Source organism: Lotus japonicus, chromosome 2 (assembly GCF_012489685.1).
Source record: "Lotus japonicus ecotype B-129 chromosome 2, LjGifu_v1.2".
Lineage (NCBI taxonomy): Eukaryota > Viridiplantae > Streptophyta > Magnoliopsida > Fabales > Fabaceae > Lotus > Lotus japonicus.
The window spans coordinates 68,708,416-68,730,021 of record NC_080042.1 but is presented as its reverse complement, the minus strand read 5'-3'; the positions used below and the strand labels follow the sequence as shown (position 1 = coordinate 68,730,021).

The window sequence follows — 21,606 nt, the reverse complement described above, 5'->3', positions numbered from 1 at the left end:
ACCACAAAATAACTAAAATCCAAGAGGCTATTTTAAAGCCTATAAAAGCCTTAGGAATTAAAGGTATCTTCACTCAAACGCTAATACTAGAAGTTAGACTATGTGTGTTATTACTGAGTCAAAACACGTTAATTTTGAGCGAACAACAACCTTGATATAAAAGTAAGAAAATGAAAAAATGAATAAAAATGATCCCCTAAATTCATGTACAACAGAATAGTGTTAGACACTGCACATCAACCATTTGTGATCGCTATATATTGCTAGTGTATGATATTTAAGATAAAGAAAAAAAATGAGATATCCAATAAGTGATATGATAGAAGAAAATATAAAAAATGAAAGTTAGTGAAAATGAAATTGTGAGAAATATAAATATATATTAAAATCCATATAAAAAAGAAAATGGCAACAAGTTACAAATATACACTTTCTCATACACATTCCAAGAAATCTCTTCTCATCCTTTCTTCCACACGTAACCATCTTCTTCTTCCCCTCCTCCTTTCTGCTTCTCCCTCTCCCTTTCATGTTTTAATCCAAGCCCTTCCATTCTTAACCCCTCCCTCCCATATTGCTTCTTCTTCTTCTGGTATCTCAAATTTGACTACTCTGCTAGCTGCATCCTTTTAATCCGCCAACTTGATGACCACTTCCTTCTCTGACCGCCGCCGCACTTCTCCCGCCGACCACAACCTCGGAGGCTCCGAAAGGCCTCATCAGCTGTTGTTGTCGGATCCAACAGGTTCTGGTGCGCCCAAATTCAAGTCCACACCTCCTCCACTTCCCATTTCTCCTTCTTACTTTTCACTCCCTCCTGGGTTGAGCTTTGCAGAGCTGCTTGATTCCCCTGTTCTCCTCAACTCCAATTCTCACGTAAGTCCCACATCAAAAGTTCCTAGCTTTTTTCTCCCAAGATCCTTGAACAAATGAAGCATAGTTTTATAAAAGAAACTTTAAAAACAAAAGCACAAGTTGACCTGAGGCTTCAGTTGACTTGATATTTTTTTTTGTTCAAAGATTCTGAATTGGTTTGGTTTTGGACATTATATTGTATCCTTGTTGTATGCTTGTCTGGCTTATTTTTGTCATCATTTCCTATTGCATTTCATAACTTTGTTTTGATAACTTTCTTGTTCGACTTAATTTTTGTATTCTTGTCATAACTTTGTATTGATTAGAGGGTTTTTTTTTTTGTGGTTTTGTGAATTCAGATTTTGCCATCTCCAACAACTGGAACATTTGGCTTCAATTGGAAGATCAGTTCTGGGGAAAACCATCAGAATAATGTCAAGGAAGAAGATAAAAGCTTCTCAAATTTCTCCTTCCAAACCCAATCACAGCCTCCTATTCCTTCCACAGCAGGGTTTCAATCTTCAAACAGCATAGTTCAAAATGTGAGTGACCAATTTCAATGCACAAACTCGTTCTATGATTTTCTCTTGTAGGTTTATAAAATAAGAACTCGTTTGAATGCAAACCAAAAAGTACTTATGGAGAGCTTAATGTGCTTTTTTATAGATCATTTTTGGATTGAAGTTGAACTCGCATTTTCTCAATGGACCAATTCACCCTCATTGATGTTTATCTTGAAAACCGTGTATTTCTCGGTTAAATTTGCTAATTTTGCATCGAAACTCGCCCAAATGGATCAAAATGTGAACCGAACATACTTAGTAGATAAGCTCCAATAAGTCTATATACAAATGAGCTCTAAGTTCAATTCGCTAACTTGTTTCAAACTTTCAACAGGGATGGGCTAAACAAGATGAATTTTCTTCTGGAATGAGTATGGGGATGGTGAAAACTGAAGCCTCTTCTTCTATACAGAGTTATAATAACATTAACAACAATTACCATCCACAACAAGTTCAGACCCTGAGTAGAAGGTCAGATGATGGGTACAGCTGGAGGAAATATGGGCAAAAGCAAGTGAAAGGAAGTGAGAATCCAAGAAGCTACTACAAATGCACATACCCCAAATGCCCAACAAAGAAAAAAGTTGAGAGGGCTTTAGATGGACAAGTTACTGAGATTGTTTACAAAGGCACTCATAACCATCCCAAGCCTCAGGCTCCTCATAAGAGGAACAGCTCATTCACTACCTCAAATCATGTCAGCACTGAAATACAAGGCGCCACTCATGGCAGTGGACAAATGGATTCTGTTGCAACCCCTGAAAACTCATCATTGTCAATGGGGGGTGATGATTTTGAACAGAGTTCTATGAGTAAATCAGGAGGAGAGGAGCTTGATGAAGATGAACCTCATGGCAAAAAATGGTGAGTGTTTAGTTTTTAATGTGATCACTTCCTTGACATATCATTTCATTCCTTGGTTAATTTTTCCATGAATGTTCCAGGAGAATGGAGGGTGAAAATGAGGGCATGTCAGCAGCAGGAAGCAGAACGGTGAAAGAATCCAGAGTTGTGGTTCAAACAACCAGTGACATTGATATTCTTGATGATGGATACCGATGGAGGAAATATGGGCAGAAAGTAGTAAAGGGAAATCCAAATCCAAGGTAAAAACCACTATTAATTCTTCTATTAACTTGCAAAAGTCATTGTCCAACTTATAAAATTTATAAGGTCACATTTTAATACCGGTTGACACGAGTGTATGTAGACGCTAGCATACACTTCTAAATAAAGGTGAATGGAACACTTCTTAGTGTGTGTTTATATAAATGTTGGATTAAGCTTTTGCCCAATCCAATCCTTCACATTCATTAACTTTTACGCCTGGAAATGTGAGCGAATGTGTTGGAATAGGTGTTTGCCCAATTCATAACCCTTCTCATCTGCTGACTTTTATGCCTTGATATGTGCTTTGTGCGCAAATGTACATTATAGAAGGAACTAACACAATAAATCACATTGCGTTTAACTGATATCCAAACATATTAAATTTAAAAGTGGTTCGACTTTCAAGTTCTATTTCGAACCCCTTAAGTTTACCGTTAAAAAATATGAAAATAGGCAAATAACACATTCAAAGACATTTTTTTTTTGTTAAAGTAGCAAGTTGGTACCGTAACAAAAAGTACATCATAACGTGTTATTTTCCTGTTTTCATACTTTTTTAAAACCAAACTTACTAACTAGTTTTAGAATTTCATGATAGATTTTCAGTTTTTCACTTTATAGTGCTAGTAATTAATAGTAGAAAATCATGACACTCCTTGATTGCTCAAATGTGGTATGTACACACTACACACCATAAATACATGACTGCTAGTTGTTACTCTTTGTTGGAATTCTACTATATGCATGTATCTGCAATCTGCGTTGCTCTGTCTTAATTTCCTTGGTCAAATTTGGCAACCCTTGTTTCTGTGTGCATGCATTGTACTTAAAATCTTCTAGGCCATGTGAACTTTAAGAAATAAACAGTATTCCTATCTATACTGTGTTATCTTAGTTTCTGTTGAAATTGTGACTGTTATAGGAGTTACTACAAGTGCACAAGCCGTGGATGCCCAGTGAGGAAGCACGTGGAGCGAGCCTCACAGGATCTAAAAGCAGTGATCACAACCTATGAGGGAAAGCACAACCATGAAGTCCCTCCACCACGTGGCAGTGGTGGTGGTAGCTACTCTTCTATCAATAGACCAGTGCAAACCAATACCACAAACAACACAGCAACAAGCGTAGCCTCTGCTATGACTCTGAGTTCTCAACACAATAATAAAACTTCCTCCATCAACAATTCTCTTCAAGGACAAGCAGTGTTCACTTCTGAGATGCCTCAGAGCCAGAGCCAGGGAAACATTGGATTCCAAGGGTTTGGTGGGAATGCGATAGAATCTTATTATATGAACTTGAATCAGCAGCAATCTGAGGATATTTTTTCTTCCGGGGCCAAGGAGGAGCCTGTAGATGACTCGTTTTTTGAATCTTTGCTATGTTAATAGGAATACTTTTTCTCATTTTGCATAGTTTTGGATGGTTGGAATTTTTGGAAGGGGGTTTGGTTTAGGATTTTATACTTCACTAATAAAATCAGCTTCATTCCATTAATTATCTTTTTATTATTTTTTTATTGTATATTTCCACACCCACAGGATTGTAACTAATACTGTATATTTATTCATAATAATGGTTCATTACTTCATTGTTCATTTTAAGGGAATTTCAATTTCTTTCAAATGACATAGTTGCTATCTTTACGTGGTTTGCAAGTTTTAAGTCATTTTAATTTATTTATTCTAATTGTGAGTTATTTATTATTTCTTTTACTCTACATATACTTTAAATTGCAGGTTGTAAATTTTTGTCATTTAGTACCTTAGAGATGACACTAAAGAACTCCTTTATTTAAATCTTTGCAGAATAACTTCTTTTTCACGTTTGTTTTCGTGATTGATCAAAGAGAAAAAGTGGGTTTTCAAAGTTAGGCAATCCCTTCAAGGGGAGCAAAAGTAGAGAAGTGTCTACAACAATGTTGTTTTACGCCGATGGGTTAAATGGCGAGTTTGTTCCGGTTATCCCGGTTTCAATGTGTTGTACCTATTGTGGTTTCTTTCGACAATGTATATTCTGGTTTCAGTGTTTTGTCACAAGATGAGTCAATGGGGACAATGGTATGGTTTGGTGGAGTCTGAACCTTTTGGGTCTTCAAGCCGTAAAGGCAGTGGGCGGCCTAGGAAAAAAGCACAGAGGGAGGGGTAGGCTCAAGAAGAAGAAGGGTCTTCAAACCTTGATAGTAGAGGATAGTGAAGTCCGATTGTGGCATATTCTTCTTTAGCTGATGAGGTTCTTGAGCTTCCGTTAAAAATCATAACTGTGTTTATGAATGGGTGAGAGGCATGCTAGAAGCTAGAAAATTCTATGGTGTGTTGTGTTTTCCGGTACTGATGATGAGGCTTTCCAAGTTTGTATGGAGCGTCTCAGACTCTGCATTAATTTCGTGCTTTTGAGGTGTGGTTTTCATTATGCGTTCTGTGATTTTGCTTTTGTATTTTCTTGTAGGATTGCATTGTTTTTTTGATACATTGGAAATTTGTAGGATTGCATTGTTGATTTTGTTTTTTTGCTTTCGTTGTTTTAAACTATTTATTTATGGATTGTACTGATAGGATATATCTCTGTATATGTCCTGCTATATTAAATTTCCATATTAATTCTTTTGTGTGCGGTCAAATTTTGCCATCTTATAATAACATGGAGGACCCAGCGATCCCTTAGTTCCCCCCCCACTGATCTTGCTTGTAAAATGAGTTGAAGTATTTGATTAATTAAGGGCGTAATCAAAGATGTTGAGCTGAGGATGGATTACTTGTTGAGTAAGTATGGTGGTAAAGGTCAACTTTTGTTTCTTTCTATTAAACAAATAAAATGGTTATGCAAGTAGGGTCATACTATGTGAATCTTATCCACATGGACCTACAGACTGCCCCAGCTTGTCCGGATTCCTTGTTCAAGGGGTTAGAGGCGCAAAGCAAAGTTGTGGAAATTGAGGGTTGGGAGACAGAAATATGTTCTTCCAGAAATGAGATTTTTTCATGGTATCATTGAGCAGGTTTAAGAATATTATATTAGAATATTTATTTTTGATTTATTATAATTAATTATGCATGTAATTTAGCTTATATTTATTCTTCATGGTATCATTGAGCAGGTTTAGATCCACTTTTGTGACCTAATTTTTTTTAACTTTTCCTAGTTTTTTTTTTCCTTTCCTCTTCGTTCTCCTACTGTTGCAGCCGCCGCAGCCTATCGTGCAGTCGCCGCCGCCAGCCAAGCCCTGCAGCGCCTCCCGTCGCGCCGCCGGCCACGCCACAGCCACCGCGCTCCTTCCCTGAGCGTCGTCGCTCTCTTCCGCGTGCTATTTCAGAGCCGCTCGCGTTCGTTCTAAACGAACCATTGCCGCGCCTACTCCTGCGACCGCCGCACCTCCGGCCTCTTCACACAGCCGCCGCCTACCCGCGCCGACGCCTTCTTCATGGTATCATTGAGCAGGTTTAGATCCACTTTTGTGACCTAATTTTTTTTAACTTTTCCTAGTTTTTTTTTTCCTTTCCTCTTCGTTCTCCTACTGTTGCAGCCGCCGCAGCCTATCGTGCAGTCGCCGCCGCCAGCCAAGCCCTGCAGCGCCTCCCGTCGCGCCGCCGGCCACGCCACAGCCACCGCGCTCCTTCCCTGAGCGTCGTCGCTCTCTTCCGCGTGCTATTTCAGAGCCGCTCGCGTTCGTTCTAAACGAACCATTGCCGCGCCTACTCCTGCGACCGCCGCACCTCCGGCCTCTTCACACAGCCGCCGCCTACCCGCGCCGACGCCGGATCTGCATTCCTTGATCGCCGGTCGCGTTCGTGCCGCGTCGTCACTCCATTCCTCCTTGTTGTGCTCCAAACGGGCGTCTGCGACCCAAATCCGTAATTAATCATAATAAATCAAGAACAAATATTCTAATATTATATTCTAACACTAGGGTAGCGTTTGGTAGACAGATGGGAAGGGAACGGAATAGGACATATGGGTTCTGTTCTGTGTTTGTCGTGTTTTTAAGATGGAACGGAACGGGACAAAATGCTCCAGGAATGGGACACTTTGGTTCCCTGGAAAAGGGTGGAACGGAAGGGAACGGAACGGAACACTCTCTTAAAACTTTTGCAAGTTCAAAAATACCCCTAATTTATATTTGAAATTTTATGTATCTAAACAGTTTAAAATCACTTATAAAATTGAAAGCACTTATTATATTTGTAGACAAAGTTAAATAAAAATCTACTTTTTCAAAAAAATCACTTAAAAAAAATCAATTATTTTTTTCAAAAGTAAAATCACTTTTTGTAAGCAATGATAAATGAGTCAATTAGAGTGCGTTTGACTTATTTTGGAAAAATCACTTATTAATCAAAAAATCACATTTAAAATCAAAAAATCACTTTTAAAATCAAAAAAATCACTTTTTTAATCAAATATAACTTTTTGTGTATGTTTCAGCTGAAGCTGAAAACAGATATTTTGATTATTTGAAACAGTTACTTTAGCTTATCATGAAAACCTATGATGATAGATGAGAGCAGATAAAAAAAGTGATTTTAATTAGAGTAATCAAACACGAATCAACTTAATTAAAATAAAATCAATTATTTTTTCAAAAGTAAAATCAGTTTTTGTAAGCAATGATAAACGAGTCAATTAAAATGCGTTTAATTCAACTTATTTTGGAAAAATCACTTTTTAATCAAAAAATCACTTTTTGTGTTTGTTTCAGCTGAAGCTGAAAACAAATTATTTGAAACAGTTACTTTATCTTATAATGAAAATCTATGATGATAGATGAGGGGAGATAAAAAAAAAGTTATTTTAATTAGAGTAGTCGAACACGAATCAATTTATGTTTTTCTCAAAATCTCTTAAAAAAATTATAGTTAAAAATCAATATTTTTATTCTAAATAAACGCACTTAAAATAGCTTAAATAGATAATTAGGTTTCTGCTTTTTTCAATAGCATACTGAAACAACTTAAACAATATATAAGTGATTATTTTAAAGAAATAAATGATTATTTCATGAAGTAAGCAATAACAAACGGTTTCTATGCAAAATGTTCAATTGAGTTCAATTTGTTTTTCTCAATCAAATATTAAACATGCAGGGTTATATAAGTAATTAAAATCATGGTTCTGTTCTATTGACTTGGAGTTACCAAACACACCACATAGAACATTATTGTCCTGTTCCATCCTGTTCTGTTCTGTTCTGTTCCATCACCAAACGCTACCTAGGTCTCCGTTGCACGGCTTAAAATGGCTCCTCTGGCACACCGGAGTTGCATTGACATGATAGAGATATATTGTGGAAGACATTTAAACGCTTAAGTCAGTGAAAGAGTAAAGAGATAATTTCAGAAGTAAAAAAAGAATTCTAAGTTTGCATAAGAATAATTCATACATAAATGAATGACTATACCTATATTTATCAGTTCGGTGACTGTCGTATTCGTCTCTCAAAATCTTAAGGAAGACTTGTATAAAATCTTCTGAGATATTAACCGTTCATGAGTTCATGAGTAGAATTGCACAATTGTTATTAAATGTATTTGAGTTGTGGCACTAAGCCTTGGCTGACACGAGATGTTTTTTAACTAAGTCATCTTGTGCAAGTGCTTTCTTTGGTCGCAAGACCTTTTGGGACGGCTAAGGTGCTATTGGGCTTTATGGCCTTTTGGGCCAGTCAGAACATGAAGCCCTCGAGCTTGGCTTGTAATACAATACAAAAGATAAATTGCTCCCTCCAGTGATTGATTCATGGACCTTCCTCACCCAACCCATATGTCCCCTAACTCTTATCACTTTTGCTATCATTTGGGGACAACTTATTTGAATATTAGTTGCTCGGTAAATGTTCTCTTATTTAAGATGATTCTTAAACATTCTTTATTCTCTCTGGTTGTCTGCAAACCATTCAATCGTTTGATCTTGTCTTTAAAAGTCTTCTGAACTGAACTCGTTCGTTCAATTTAAATTCTGAACCTTGTAATTAATGAGTAATCACTCTCTAAACAGTTATATCTTCAAGGAATGATGACCAAACAAGAAAAGAAAACATGTAAAATAGAAAATAATAATTAATTCTGTAGTTATTTCCTAGCCATAGAAATTTTCAATCATGAACAAAATTCAAGCATTAATTTATTTCATGAAAGCATAATGGTACGTTAGAGGATCCATTCCTGTGGACATATTATGTTTTTTTTTTCTTGAACAGTTCTTTAAAAAAATTATCTGCATGTCATAAAGGTTTTGAAAGCAAAATGGTTTGAAATTTATCTGCATTTCACATGTAGTTATTTTCAAATTTCCATGTTTTACTCTAGGTTACACAACTTTTCACATTCTTTCCAACTTTTCGAATTTCTTAATTCTTTTTCGGGGAAAAAAAAGTTTTTGATGGTTTTCCTTATCCTGCTTGGTAATGTCCACATCCCAATGCCAGCTATCACTAGTCAAGGGCAAAAGTCACAAAAAGCTTCTTCTCCAACCTCAAAAAGAAGGTTAAGAAAAAGTTTCATCAGCTGAAATGATTATGATGAAAGTGAAGAACAGAAAATTCAATTGAAGGAAACAGTTGTATTGGATAACTAGCTCTTGATTTCCAGTGAAGAATCAGAGCTCAAGTACAAAAATGCAGAGAAGAAGATTCAGAAACAGAGAAGAAGATTCAGAAACAGAAGGAGAAATCAGAGACAAAAGAAGAAGCAAACATCATAACATTCATGCCTAATACACTGCACTATTTCCCTATTTATTCCCCTCCTTCAATTAGCTTCCAGCTGGGCCTTTTCTCTCTCTTCCCGCGACCCCTTTCCCCTTTTTCAGCAAGTTTGTTATTGATACCCTCCATTATGCGTGACTCATCATTCTTGGCCTCACTTCCATCACGTGACTTGCTTTTCATTACATTACCTTCCCCTTTGAAATCAACCTTGTCCTCAAGGTTGAAAGAAGGGTAGCTTACCATAATATCATCAATGTCCTCCCAGGTGGCTTCTTCTTGTAAACCATTCTCCCATTGAACCAAAATCTGCCCAATATGACTTGTACCTCTTATGATCTTTTGTGTTGCAAGTACTTTCACTGGTATCATAAATGGTCCCAGTTCAGTAACTGTTAATGGTAATGGTATGTAAGGTTCAGAAGCAGTCCCCTTGAACAATTTCAGCTGAGATACATGGAAAATTGGGTGAATCCTTGCAGTGGGAGGAAGCTCCAGCTTATAGGCTATTGTCCCTATTTTCTCTTTAACAGTGAAGGGACCAAAATACTTCATTGACAGCTTGTGATTTCTTCTTAACACTGCAGAATGTTGTCTGTATGGTTGCAGTTTAACCAGAACTTAGTCACCCATCTCCAAAGTTAATTGTTGTCTCTTCCTATTAGCCTGAGTCTTCATCACTTGTTGCGCCCTTGTTAGATTGACTTTTAGCTTGGCTATCAAGTTATCTTTGTCTGTCAATTGTTCCTTCAGTTCTATAGGATCTGAAGTAGTATATGGTTGTCTAGTCAGAGTTGGAGGCTCCCTTCCATATAATGCTCTGAATGGAGTCATGCCCAAACTAGTGTGAAAGGATGTGTTATACCAGAATTCAGACCATGGCAGAGCTTTCAGCCAAACTTTTGGATTCTCATAAGTGAAGCATCTAAGATACATTTCCAAGCATTTGTTTAATATTTCCAACTGGCCATCTGTTTGTGGATGGTATGCCGAGGACATAGCTAGTGTAGTGCCATGTAATTTGAATAAGTGTTGCCAAAACGAACTAGTGAAAACCTTATCCCTGTCTGACACAATGGATTTTGGAATCCCATGCAGTTTCACTATATTATTCATGAAAGCTTCAGCCACTGATTTGCTACTGTAGTCAGCATTCAATGGTAGGAAATGAGCATATTTAGTCAGTCGATCTATCACTACCATGATAACAGAAAACCCATTCACAGTAGGCAAACCTGTTATAAAATCCATGGCAATATCTTCCCAGACTTAATTAGGAATAGGTAAAGGTTGTAGTAATCCTGAGGGCAATGTATTACTGACTTTTGCTTGCTGACATATTATACAATGTTGAATAAATTCCTTGACACTTTCTTGCATCTTTGGCCAATAAAACTGAGCCTTCAGCCTTGCCATGGTTCTAGTGATCCCAACATGACCACCAATAGGGAAACTATGATATTCTTGCAAAAATTTATGTATTATGTCCTCCTCCACTGGAATTACCAATCTATCTTTCCAAAACAAGAGGCCTTCTTTGACTGTATACTGATAAGAGTCCTCTGAACTCTTGTAATCTATCATCAGTTGCTTTAGATGGGGATTGGCAATTAAATTTCTTCTCAGTTCTTCTAAAAACAAAGAGTGAGGCTCAGACCAGGATAGCATGAACATTCTGGATAAGGCATCTGCTGCTTGGTTGTCTTTCCCTGGTTTGTATTCAATCTTGAAGTCATAACCCAAGAATTTATGTACCCATGCTTGCTGTTCAGGGGTCTGTAGTGATTGCTCCATCAAGCTCTTCAAACTCCTCTGATCAGTTCTAATAATAAATTTGTTCCCTAACAAATAGTGCCTGAACTTAGCCAAAGCCTCTGTGATAGCTAATAACTCTCTGATGTAAGCAGATTGTTTCTGCATTCGAGGTGCTAATTTTTTTTGAAAAGTATGCTATGGGATGTCCCCCTGCCCCAACACTGCTCCTATCCCAATTCCAGATGCATCAGTCTCTAGAATGAATGGTTGTGTAAAATTGGGTAATGCCAATACTGGTGCCACTGTCATTGCTGTTTTGAGCTGATTAAATGCAGTTTCTGCTTCTGCCTTCCAAGCAAAATTGTCTTTCTTTAACATATGAGTTAAGGGTGCAGCAATGTGTGGATATCCCTTGATGAATCTTCTATAGTATCCCGTTAAAACCAGGAATCCCCTCAACTGTTTAAATGTTTGTTGGAGTAGGCCAATCCAGCACTGCTTGGACCTTAGTTGCCTCCATGGAAACCCCTTTCCAAGATACCTTGTGTCCTAAATAATCTACTTCTGTAGCTCCAAAAGAACATTTTGACAACTTTGCATATAACTCTTGTTGTTGCAAAATAAGTAATACTGCCTCCATATGCCTGAGATGCTCACTCCAAGAAGGACTATAAATAAGTATGTCATCAAAGAAAACTAGAATCAATTTCCTTATGCAAATTGGAAAATCTTGTTCATCAAGGATTGGAATGTTGCTGGAGCGTTAGTAAGGTCGAATGGCATGACCAACCATTCATAATGGCCAAGGTGTGTTATGAATGCAGTTTTGGCTCTGTCCTCAGACTTAAGCATAATTTGATGGTATCCAGACCTCAAATCAAGCTTAGAAAAATATTGTGCTCCATATAACTTGATGTAGGAGCTTTTTAGGATATTTTCAGTATTTTAGTAATTTTATTTATTTGTGGTTAGGATCTTTTTATTCTGTGAATAGGGTGTTTTAATTTGTAAATTTTATTAACTTTTGATTAGGATCTTTTTATTTTCATATTAGGATCTTTTTATTTTCAGAATAGGATCTTTTTATTTTCTTTAGGGTTTTTCTATTTCTCTATTCAAGCAGTTGTAAGGCATGAGCCATAGGAAGTTTTTGATAATAAAATTCAAGAGATTTCTCTCAAACTCTGGTGGATTCCAGTTTATCAACTCTAGTGTATTCCAGTGTATTTTCTAGGGTTAGCGCTGGCTAACTCTGTAACGCCCCGAATTTCAGGGGTTACGGTAACAACCTGATAAAGTAAATATGCAATGTTTTCCAAAAGGATTTATAAAAAATGAGTATTAATTTTTTTCCTTTTCAAATTATTTCCAAAACATGTCATGCATACTCCCAACTGTAAATCTAACTACAACGAGCCTTAAACAAGGCAAGTACCCGAAGGTAAGAACAGAAGAAACACCACCTACGACGCCTAGCAAGCGGTACCAGATTCAACAGGAACCTGTTATGCAATGACGCCCTAAGTCCGACATACTCCCTACGATTTCCTCATCGGAGAACTGTAGAAAAGCAAAGCACCGGAAACTACCCGAAAACTCAAATATAAATTCCCATAAAATCAGTAGCCAAGCTTAAACCAATAACGGTAAGCTTTCTATCCCAAGGCTCTAGCCTTAAACACGACTCTACTCTTCAGGTCTTCCACAATTCTTCAAGTCCTTATCTCTGACTCGTACAAGTGTCAAGTTTCATCGACAGTCCTTCATCGCCTAATAGCATTAAGCGCCCAAACAACAAATAACAAATAGAAAGGGTTAACTCCATGCAATTACCACGTATAAAAGAAAAAAGCATGCTATTCAAATTTAAGTGCATAACATAGCACATAAGCTAGCAACTTAATCTCAATATAGATGACAACATATATCTAACAACATGAAATCAAATCATATATCAACAACGCCAACAACATCGATTTAAATCAACTATCAACAACATAGATTTAATCAGGTATCAGTAACATAATAACAAAGATTTAAATCAGATAACAATAACCTCAACAATATGACATCCAATCAGATATCAACAACCTCCACAATAAAATCAATCCATATAACCCAATATATAAGTGCCCTGTAGTACAACTATGTGCTACTACCGAGACAAGTCAAATAAAAAAAATGTCTCGCAAGACGGGACAGTCACTGGAACGAAAACCATTGATCTGCCACTTAATAACGCCACGAAGGCAATACAGTACGCCACGAAGGCCACACAGTCGGTCAAATCAAAAGCGTCTCGCAAGACGGGACAATCACGTGGAACGAAAACTACAGATATGCCACTTAACGCCACTATGGACGAGACAATTACGTGGAACCATCGCCACTACATTGTCACTTTAGGACATCTCGAAAGATGGGATAGTCATGTGAAAATATCCACTCCACTACCACTTGATAACGCCTCGAAAGACGGGACAGTCATGTGAAAATATCCACTCCACCGCCACTAAGTAATGCCTCGAAAGACGGGATAGTCATGTGAAAATTTTCACTCCACTACCACTTGATAACGCCTCGAAAGACGAGACAGTCATGTGAAAATATCCACTCCATCGCCACTTCAAGCAAGTCAAACATCTAATCCAACTCAGTAGTCACTCAAACAACAATCTCAAATTCAATAACCAAATCAGCATAATCACATGTTATTCATAATCACAACATTCACACAAACACATCAAGCTCTATTGAGCGATGAAACAATAATTCAGTGCTATAAAACATAATCATGTCCTATCCACTAGAAAGCAATAATGACGGAAACCAGTAAACGGCCGAAGCCTCTCAGAAAACGGAGACACACGTCTCAATAAGTTCACTCGGCCGAAGCCTCCAGAAAACATTTTCCCAGTTCAGTACAACAGTCATAATCAAATGCCAATCAAATTTAAACATCTTCATCTCAAACGCATGCAGTGCGATAAAAGCAGGCAAGACTCGGAGACACGCTAAAACTGAGTTACCCTTACCTTAGCCAATTTCCTGCCTAAACTGCAACTACAATCCAATCACATCCTTGCTTTCCCGTGTCGGCTCGCTTCTTTTTGTCCTTTGGCTTCGGCTTCGTCGCCAAGCGCTTCCGTTATTCATACCCTTCATAAGTACACAAAGCGTAATTACTAACTGAGCTACCTACTTTCCAAGTCTAATTCCTCACTCGGGAATCCAAACCTAACTGCTCTATCTCTAACCAAATATGTTATCCCTGAAACATTCATTAACAAAAGAGATAATATCCAAACTCTTATTCCCTAACACTCCAACGACTTGTTCGACTTTCAAAACCTTTCGCAATCGCTTTTTAACGAATAAATCCGCGTAAAACTCAACGCTCATTATTTTCATAAACGAATCAACAACGTATGTAAGTAAGGTCCAAAAGGGGTTTTCCTACTCCAAAGCATTGTAACATCTTTTTTAAAATAAAAGGTTTTCTCATCTATTTTCCAAAGCAACTCTTTGCACTTGAAATAACTAATTTTGTCAAACAATTATAAACTGTACAGCGACTTGGCTAATTTTTAAATATGTCAAATGCACTCCGAAAAATCTAATATTTTTATTATGGGTTCTTTAACATGTTTTCTAAAACCCTGTAAATTTTCAAGTCGAAATTCGAAGTACAAAATTCAGGAAAAATAAAATACTAACAGCATCTCCAATGCAAGGTTCTTAGTTCTTATTTTAGAGTTAAGAACTAAGAACTAAGAACTTTACCATTGGAGGTGCTGACATGGAATCCTTAGTTCTTAAAAATAAGAACTCAGTTCTTATATAAGGAGTTTTGCTTTTTGAGTTCTTAGCTTAAAATATTAATTATTTCTCTCTCATCCAAATTACTTTATTACTTTATGAGTTTTGTTTTTTACTTTATGAAAATAAAAAGTATAAATAATGTGGTTGGTGGGACCAAATGAATAGTGGTAAGAACTAAGAACTCATGGTTGGAGCAAAATTGCTTGAGAGTTGCTTAAACACATGTGACAATACGGGCCCACATGAATAGTGCTAAGAACTAAGAAATAAGAACTAGCATTGGAGATGCTTTAACAGCAGTTCGCGAGAAACGGGACAGCTTAACCCGTGCTCACTAAAATGCGCATAACATGAGCTACACAAGTCGGAACGACATGAAACCAGCGGCAAACGTTTTCTAACGAAAAGATCTACAATTCTTTTGAAGACAACTTCTTCAAATTCGTTTGTTAACACAGTCTAAGAAAGAGTTCAATAGTTCGTAAATTATGACGAGTTTGTGATTCTATAAACCTTAAAACTTTTTATCCACTCAAATCAATAAGTTCGCAAAACTCAACAAGTACAGCAGTAGCATAAGGTTTGAAATGATACAAATACATCTTGGTACATGAAAGCATATATATATATTTTCCTAGGGCTATCCCCAAAACTATCCAGGGCAAGGCCATGATCAATTTAAGCACTTTGATACATTTGCTAAAATTGAATTCCAATTTCTATTTTCTAATTCAGAAAACCCATTAACCCTGGACTAACATTGAACAAAAGCTATACACTAAAGATGCAATAGGGTGGTCCTCTACTGTCACATAATTTCTAAGTACAGTGTTCAAGTCTTTCTCCCACTACCTCAGTTCTCAAGGCTGTGGGGCTAATCTGAACTCCTCCATCTTCTCTGGTCGTGGTCTCCCCTCTCTCTGAAGGCTAACAAAACTGAACAGCAAAGGCACAACATTCAGGGCATGAAACTCATGAGGTGAACAAGAGAAAGTTAGGTTTTTGAAAGGGGAATTTGAAATTGGAAGGAATGAGAGTTCCTTACCAAAAATTGACCATCAATTCGGCCAGAGGAGGAGAAGAGCTTCTCAGTGAGTCCTCCGGCGAAGGTTGGCCGGAGAAGACGGTGGTTGGCGGCGGCTAGCGGCGGTTTCCAGTGGAGGTTGTCGGATTGGAGAATTTCTTTAGGGGTTTTGTAGCGGACGGTGAGAGGAGTTCAGTGGTGGTGTTGATTTCTCCAAAAGCTCAGTGGTTCGCCGGAGATCGGAGCTTGAAGGTGGCTGAAATTAGGGTTTCACTCTCTGTGCTTTTCGCATCCATGGTGGCTGAAGCTCGTGGTGGTGCTGTGGTCGTTTGCGTGAGGATGAGGGCGTGGAGATGGTGGTGCTCGCGTCTGGCTCGCCGGAGCAGAGGAGGAAAATGCGTGGTGGCGGCGTTTTGGGACGCGGTGGTGGCGGTGGTTGGCCGTGGGAAGGGAGTGAAGAAGCATGGTGATGATGGTTCTCTTGTGTGAAGGAGAAAGAAGAAGGATGGTGATGATCCTTGTTGATGTACCAGAAGAAGAAGAAAATGGGTATTGGAGGGGAAGAGAGAAAGAGTCGAGAGTTTGAGGGAGAGAATGGGTGAGGCGTGAGGGAGAGAGAGAAGAGAGTGAATTGAATTGAATTCTGATTGGGTGTGGGTGGGACCCACGCAGGAGAGAGAAAGTGATAGGAAAAAGAAATAGATATTTTTTATGAGTGATTGGAAGGAAAAATGAATAAAGGATATTTCTTTGTGATAGACTATCACAAGTAACTAGGGAGGATGACCTCTTAGTGCAGGTCACCTCTGCAAAGAAGAAAGAGATAGTTTGGGAATATAATTTCCTAAATTTAAAATAGAATAATACACACAAAATAAATAATACATCAAAAATAAATCAATAATCTAATTATTTATTTTAGGGTCTTACAAACTCCCTTTCTGGTGGATTCCAGAAACCTTCTTTTTAGGATTTGCGCTTGCAATCCTGGTACGACTTCCGCTGCATCAAGTGGTATCAGAGCAGGTTTCTCCTGTCTCTTTTCTTTGCTTGATCAACCATGGAAGATCAACCAGTGACCAAAGCAGATTTGAAGGATGTTACCGCGGCTCTTACTGTGGCTCTTACCGCGACTCTAACTGCTATGACACAACAGATGACGCAACAAATGGCGACGTTCATGACGGTTATATCGGCGCATTTCAACAATACCAACAACGATAACCGGCGACGAGACAGGAGAGGAAAACCACATAGGTTTCCGCGCGACAACAACAACAATCGTTCCGCTATATACTTACCTTCCCAATCCTTACCTTCACCATCCGTATCTCATCCTTATTACCAAGTTCAGTACCCAACCTCTAAAACCACCGAAACTCCACACCACCAACCTTCTAAACCCAACCTTATCAATCCTCACCCCCAACATATCACCGACTGCATATCCAATTTCCTTGCCACAACCCCTACCAAAACCCACATCTAATTCATGTCCATCTGCCAGACCTGTCCACGCAACTTATTCGGAATCGGATTCTCAAATTTCATTTGCGCCATCCTTTGTTGTTGGCCTGGAAGATGAGGCAAAAATGTTGATGAATGATTTGTGCAGCGAGAGCACACCAGCACACAGTTCTCTTCTATCTAGATATGACAACATCTCAGAGGTTGCACAACATGTTATATCTGAGGCAGACACCTCTGTCAATTTGGGCATCGAGGCAGTAGTCACACCTTACAATCCAACACTTATGGTTGTGCCTCAGGTTCGATTTGTCCTTGTTCCCAAGTTTGCACCCCATATGTTTGGTAATATGTTTGAGCAAGAGGAAGTGCAATCCAACTTATCTAACTCGCAATTCAGACAATTGATTCCATGCCATTGGAAGTTGGTTCAATCACTGCTTTTTTCGTCCAGTAAACACACTCTTTCAATTTCATGGTATTCGGCGAAAACAATTTGATCCTGACATCAACAAGATGGACGCAAGTGTTTCAAAATTGGAGTCTCCACACTCTTTTCCATGTACTTTAATTAGATATTCAACACTCACTCTCCTTGGTTTAATTTGGAAGCCTTTTGATCCTGGTATTTTGAGGCAGCTGAAGTCCTTTATCGTGATGAGAACTCGGGGTCGAGTTCTTCACAAGAAGAGGAGACTGATGTAGGAGCTTTTTAGGATATTTTTAGTATTTTAGTAATTTTATTTATTTGTGGTTAAGATCTTTTTATTCTGTGAATAGGGTCTTTTAATTTGTAAATTTTATTAACTTTTGATTAGGATCTTTTTATTTTCAGAATAGGATCTTTTAATTTTAGAATATAATATTTTTAGTTTCATTAGGGTTTTCCTATTTCTCTATTTAAGCAGTTGTAAGGCATGAGCCATAGGAAGTTTTTGATAATAAAATTCAAGAGATTTCTCTCAAACTCTGGTGGATTCCAGTTTATCAACTCTGGTGGATTCCAGTGTATTTTCTAGGGTTTTAGCGCTGGCTAACTCCCTTTCTGGTGGATTCCAGAAACCTTCTTTTTAGGATTTGCGCTTGCAATTCTAGTACGACTTCCGCTGTATCATAACTCATCCAACAATTCATCCACAGTTCGCATCGGGAAGCTGTCCTTAATGGTAATGGTATTGAGAGCCCGATAGTCAGTACAAAATCTCCAGCTGCCATCCTTCTTCTTAACCAACTTAATTGGTGAGGAAAATGGACTGTTACTTGGTTGAATTATCCCCTGATCCAACATTTCTTGAACCATCTTTTCTATCTGCTCTTTCTGTGCGTGAGGATATCGATATGGTTTCACTTTGACTGGTCCTGCACTCGGTTGTAATGGAATAGCATGATCCTGATCTCGCTGTGGTGGTAATGCTGATGGAACTTTGAAAACTTGGGCATAATTGTGCAATAGCAAAGCTATTTCAGGGTCCACATCTATTGGCAATTCCTTAAATATATCCTCAGGTACCTCTTTCTGCAGCAATTGAATTGTAAAATGTAACACCCCGTTTTCGGTGGCGTCACTTTAGTAACCAAAAAGAAAATAAAAGCGGAAAAACGTGAATATTTTTTTTTCGATATTTGTTTTCAGTAAATAAAAGACTTGTCGAATTTAAAGACGTATCGACGAAAAATAAATAAGACTAATATACAATATTAATACACTCCCCACCGTAAACAGCATGCCACGTCACGAGTAACCTCCAGTGACGGGAAGGTAGTGCCTGTCGGCAATATGTACGGAGACAAAATATAAGGTCAGTATTCTGAATACAGTCCTCCAAAAGAAAGTAGGTCAGCTCAAAACAGCCCGAAGACCTCCTAATCCGACCAACTCCCTGTGACTCCCGTAAAGAGAACCACACAAAAAGCTAAAGGTCGGGGACCTACCCTGCCCCAAAATGAGAAAAACTGAAGATCAGAGCCACGACGCTACTCCTACCCTAATCCTGACTAGAGGAGTACTACACACCACTCCGAGCTACGCATCACCATGATCGTCGTCTGAATCTGAATCCAAGACGATCAGGTCAATGACTGCATCGGTCCTCACAGTGGGTCCCACGGGTACTGTACCCGATCCCAAAACAGCAGCAGCCGCGACGGTAGGTGACCTAGACTCAGACGAAGCCCCTCCTACAGGCAACTCCTCCGAAGGGTCCTCCTCGTCCTCAGGCGACGATGGTGGTGGTACTACAACTTCAGGGCCACAGTGCACGCCCGGTGGTAGGTTGAAGCTAACGGTGTGACGTCTCAAGACTCCGTGCGTCAGGTTTCCCATTCTGTCGACATGGTCCTCCATTATTCGCCCCGTGTAAATAGCTCGGTGACCGGCGGGGTCAACCACCCAAGAGCCCGGGGTGTCCGTATCCAGCAACTCAAACCTGGTCCCCCCCGAAGGGACGACCATCTCGAACCAGTCGGCCTTCGACATCTGACAAAAAGGGCATACAAAGCCCCCCATACACAGGTAGCACGCGCAAGGGTCAACTCAAAGAATTACATAATAGTACATCCAATAGGCAAAGTTTAAGTAGTAGCCACATAGGCTTAGTTATGAATGACAACATTATAAATTGTATATCCTGTCAACGAAAATAAATAACATTTACTGGCAATTAACATATCTCAAACAATGTTAACAGGTAACAAATACCATCAGCGGCTAAATCAGCATGAATGGTGCATGAAATGCAAATGCAAAGGAACAAGATGCAATCCGGAGGGATGGGCACCAACGAGTCAGCCCTAACACCAGCCACGGTGGGACCATTTCTGCTCGCGTGTCTCTTATACCAAACAAAATGTAGTCAGATCAGCAGTAAACCCGCAGGCCTGCCATTTCCGTCTGCTACTAAGAATCACCGCAGTGTTCTTATGTGGAAATCCGGGTCTTATGACCATTTTAGAATCCACCAAGGTCCGGCATCCCACCGTGTATTAACCTCAAAATGAGTGCATGAATGCAACGTGATTAGCCAAACAACGTCTCCGACCTCATTCGTCACGTCGTCACGTGTTCTAGCTAACTTATTGTCTCTAAAAAGAATACCCTAAGGTAAATGTCGATTCTGCGACAAAAGACAATTAATTATAAAAAGTATCTCATGATGATTTCTCGAATCATCCGACTCATCTCCATCCGATGGTCAAAAACTGCTCAGCGAGCAAAGAGTACCAATGTACTTGGAAACTATCCGTTTCCCGGCTTATCTTTTAGATAGCCCAACAACAGATCAGCTCATCGAGCGAAAGAGCAACAACGTACTCAGAAACTTATTGATTTCCCGGCTAATCCTTTAGATAGCCCCAACAACAAAACTACTCATCGAGTAAAAGAGTATCAACATACTCGGAAACTCATCAGTTTCCTTGGACTCGGTGACACTTCTCTTTTTTTCCAAAAACTAATGTTCAAGTCTTAAGCTCTTATCTGAGTTTGTAATCATTAATTAAAGATTTAGAGGTTGTTTAATGTCTTATGAATTTTCCTTGTAAAATAGTTTCCATTTAGTTTTATCTCAAATCTTATAAGTTTGAAAGTTCCCATAATCCCAAGTAATTCCCAGAGAAGGTCTCGATCCATCAAAACAATAACAAGGACCGAATCTCTGTTCGTCCTGTCAAACTTCCCAAAATCTCACGATAAAACTTGGCATAACTGCTCGTTATCCTCACTCTGTCGAATAACAGAAATATGTGTATTTGCATAATCAAAGCAACACAATCCAATAGTCATGGCACATATATCCACACATTGAAGAATAACCATGTAGCACATAGCATATAGGGCAAATATCACACATCCTAGATTAACCAGGTAGCATTTAGCATGTGAATCAATCTCAACAACAATCAAGCGATAAATGATTATAAATCGTCAGCTGTAGCCTCAGAAAACATTTTTCCCAGTCAAACACAATCAAGCGCATAAAAAATAAATCAAGTCGAATTCGTCGACACCTAAATCATTATCTAGTATTCAGTGAGTAGCCCTCACCTGTAGGCTCTCCAGCTCGCTCTCCAAGTTTTCCTTCACAAACTTCCTCTTCGAATCCACAAAGTTCCTCAAACGAACCTTAGGACAAATTCACAGAAATCAATCACAATGAGTCAGAAACTCAGCAAACAATACGTACTAGGGTTACACGAAACATTACAAACTCCGAAGTACGACAATCTAACGCGTTAAGACAAGTTTTCGAAAAACGAAATTCCCCCCCCCCTTGATGAGGAGCTCTCGGCCACTTTTCACAATTGGGTGGGCCGAT

General features: G+C 38.7%; 2 protein-coding genes and 1 long non-coding RNA gene across 3 annotated transcripts; 1 reads left to right on the top strand and 2 right to left on the bottom strand.

Annotated features, from left to right (window-relative positions):
* Positions 1-427: 427 nt before the first annotated feature.
* On the top strand, positions 428-4,123 carry LOC130739072 (probable WRKY transcription factor 26). The gene is made up of 5 exons (XM_057591295.1): positions 428-876; positions 1,215-1,397; positions 1,753-2,282; positions 2,363-2,524; positions 3,451-4,123. The coding sequence occupies exons 1-5, from the start codon at positions 646-648 to the stop codon at positions 3,911-3,913; spliced, it is 1,569 nt and encodes a 522-aa protein (XP_057447278.1). The 5' UTR covers positions 428-645; the 3' UTR covers positions 3,914-4,123.
* Positions 4,124-11,175: 7,052 nt separating this feature from the next.
* On the bottom strand, positions 11,176-11,620 carry LOC130736929 (uncharacterized mitochondrial protein AtMg00860-like). Its single transcript, XM_057588701.1, has 2 exons — positions 11,522-11,620; positions 11,176-11,439 (listed from the first exon to the last, which is right to left on the bottom strand). Exons 1-2 carry the CDS (start codon positions 11,618-11,620, stop codon positions 11,176-11,178), a joined length of 363 nt encoding a protein of 120 aa, XP_057444684.1.
* Positions 11,621-15,323: 3,703 nt separating this feature from the next.
* LOC130739071 (uncharacterized) lies at positions 15,324-16,544 on the bottom strand. The gene is made up of 2 exons (XR_009019758.1): positions 15,848-16,544; positions 15,324-15,738 (listed from the first exon to the last, which is right to left on the bottom strand). It is a non-coding gene; the product is annotated as an uncharacterized LOC130739071 (long non-coding RNA).
* Positions 16,545-21,606: the final 5,062 nt, after the last annotated feature.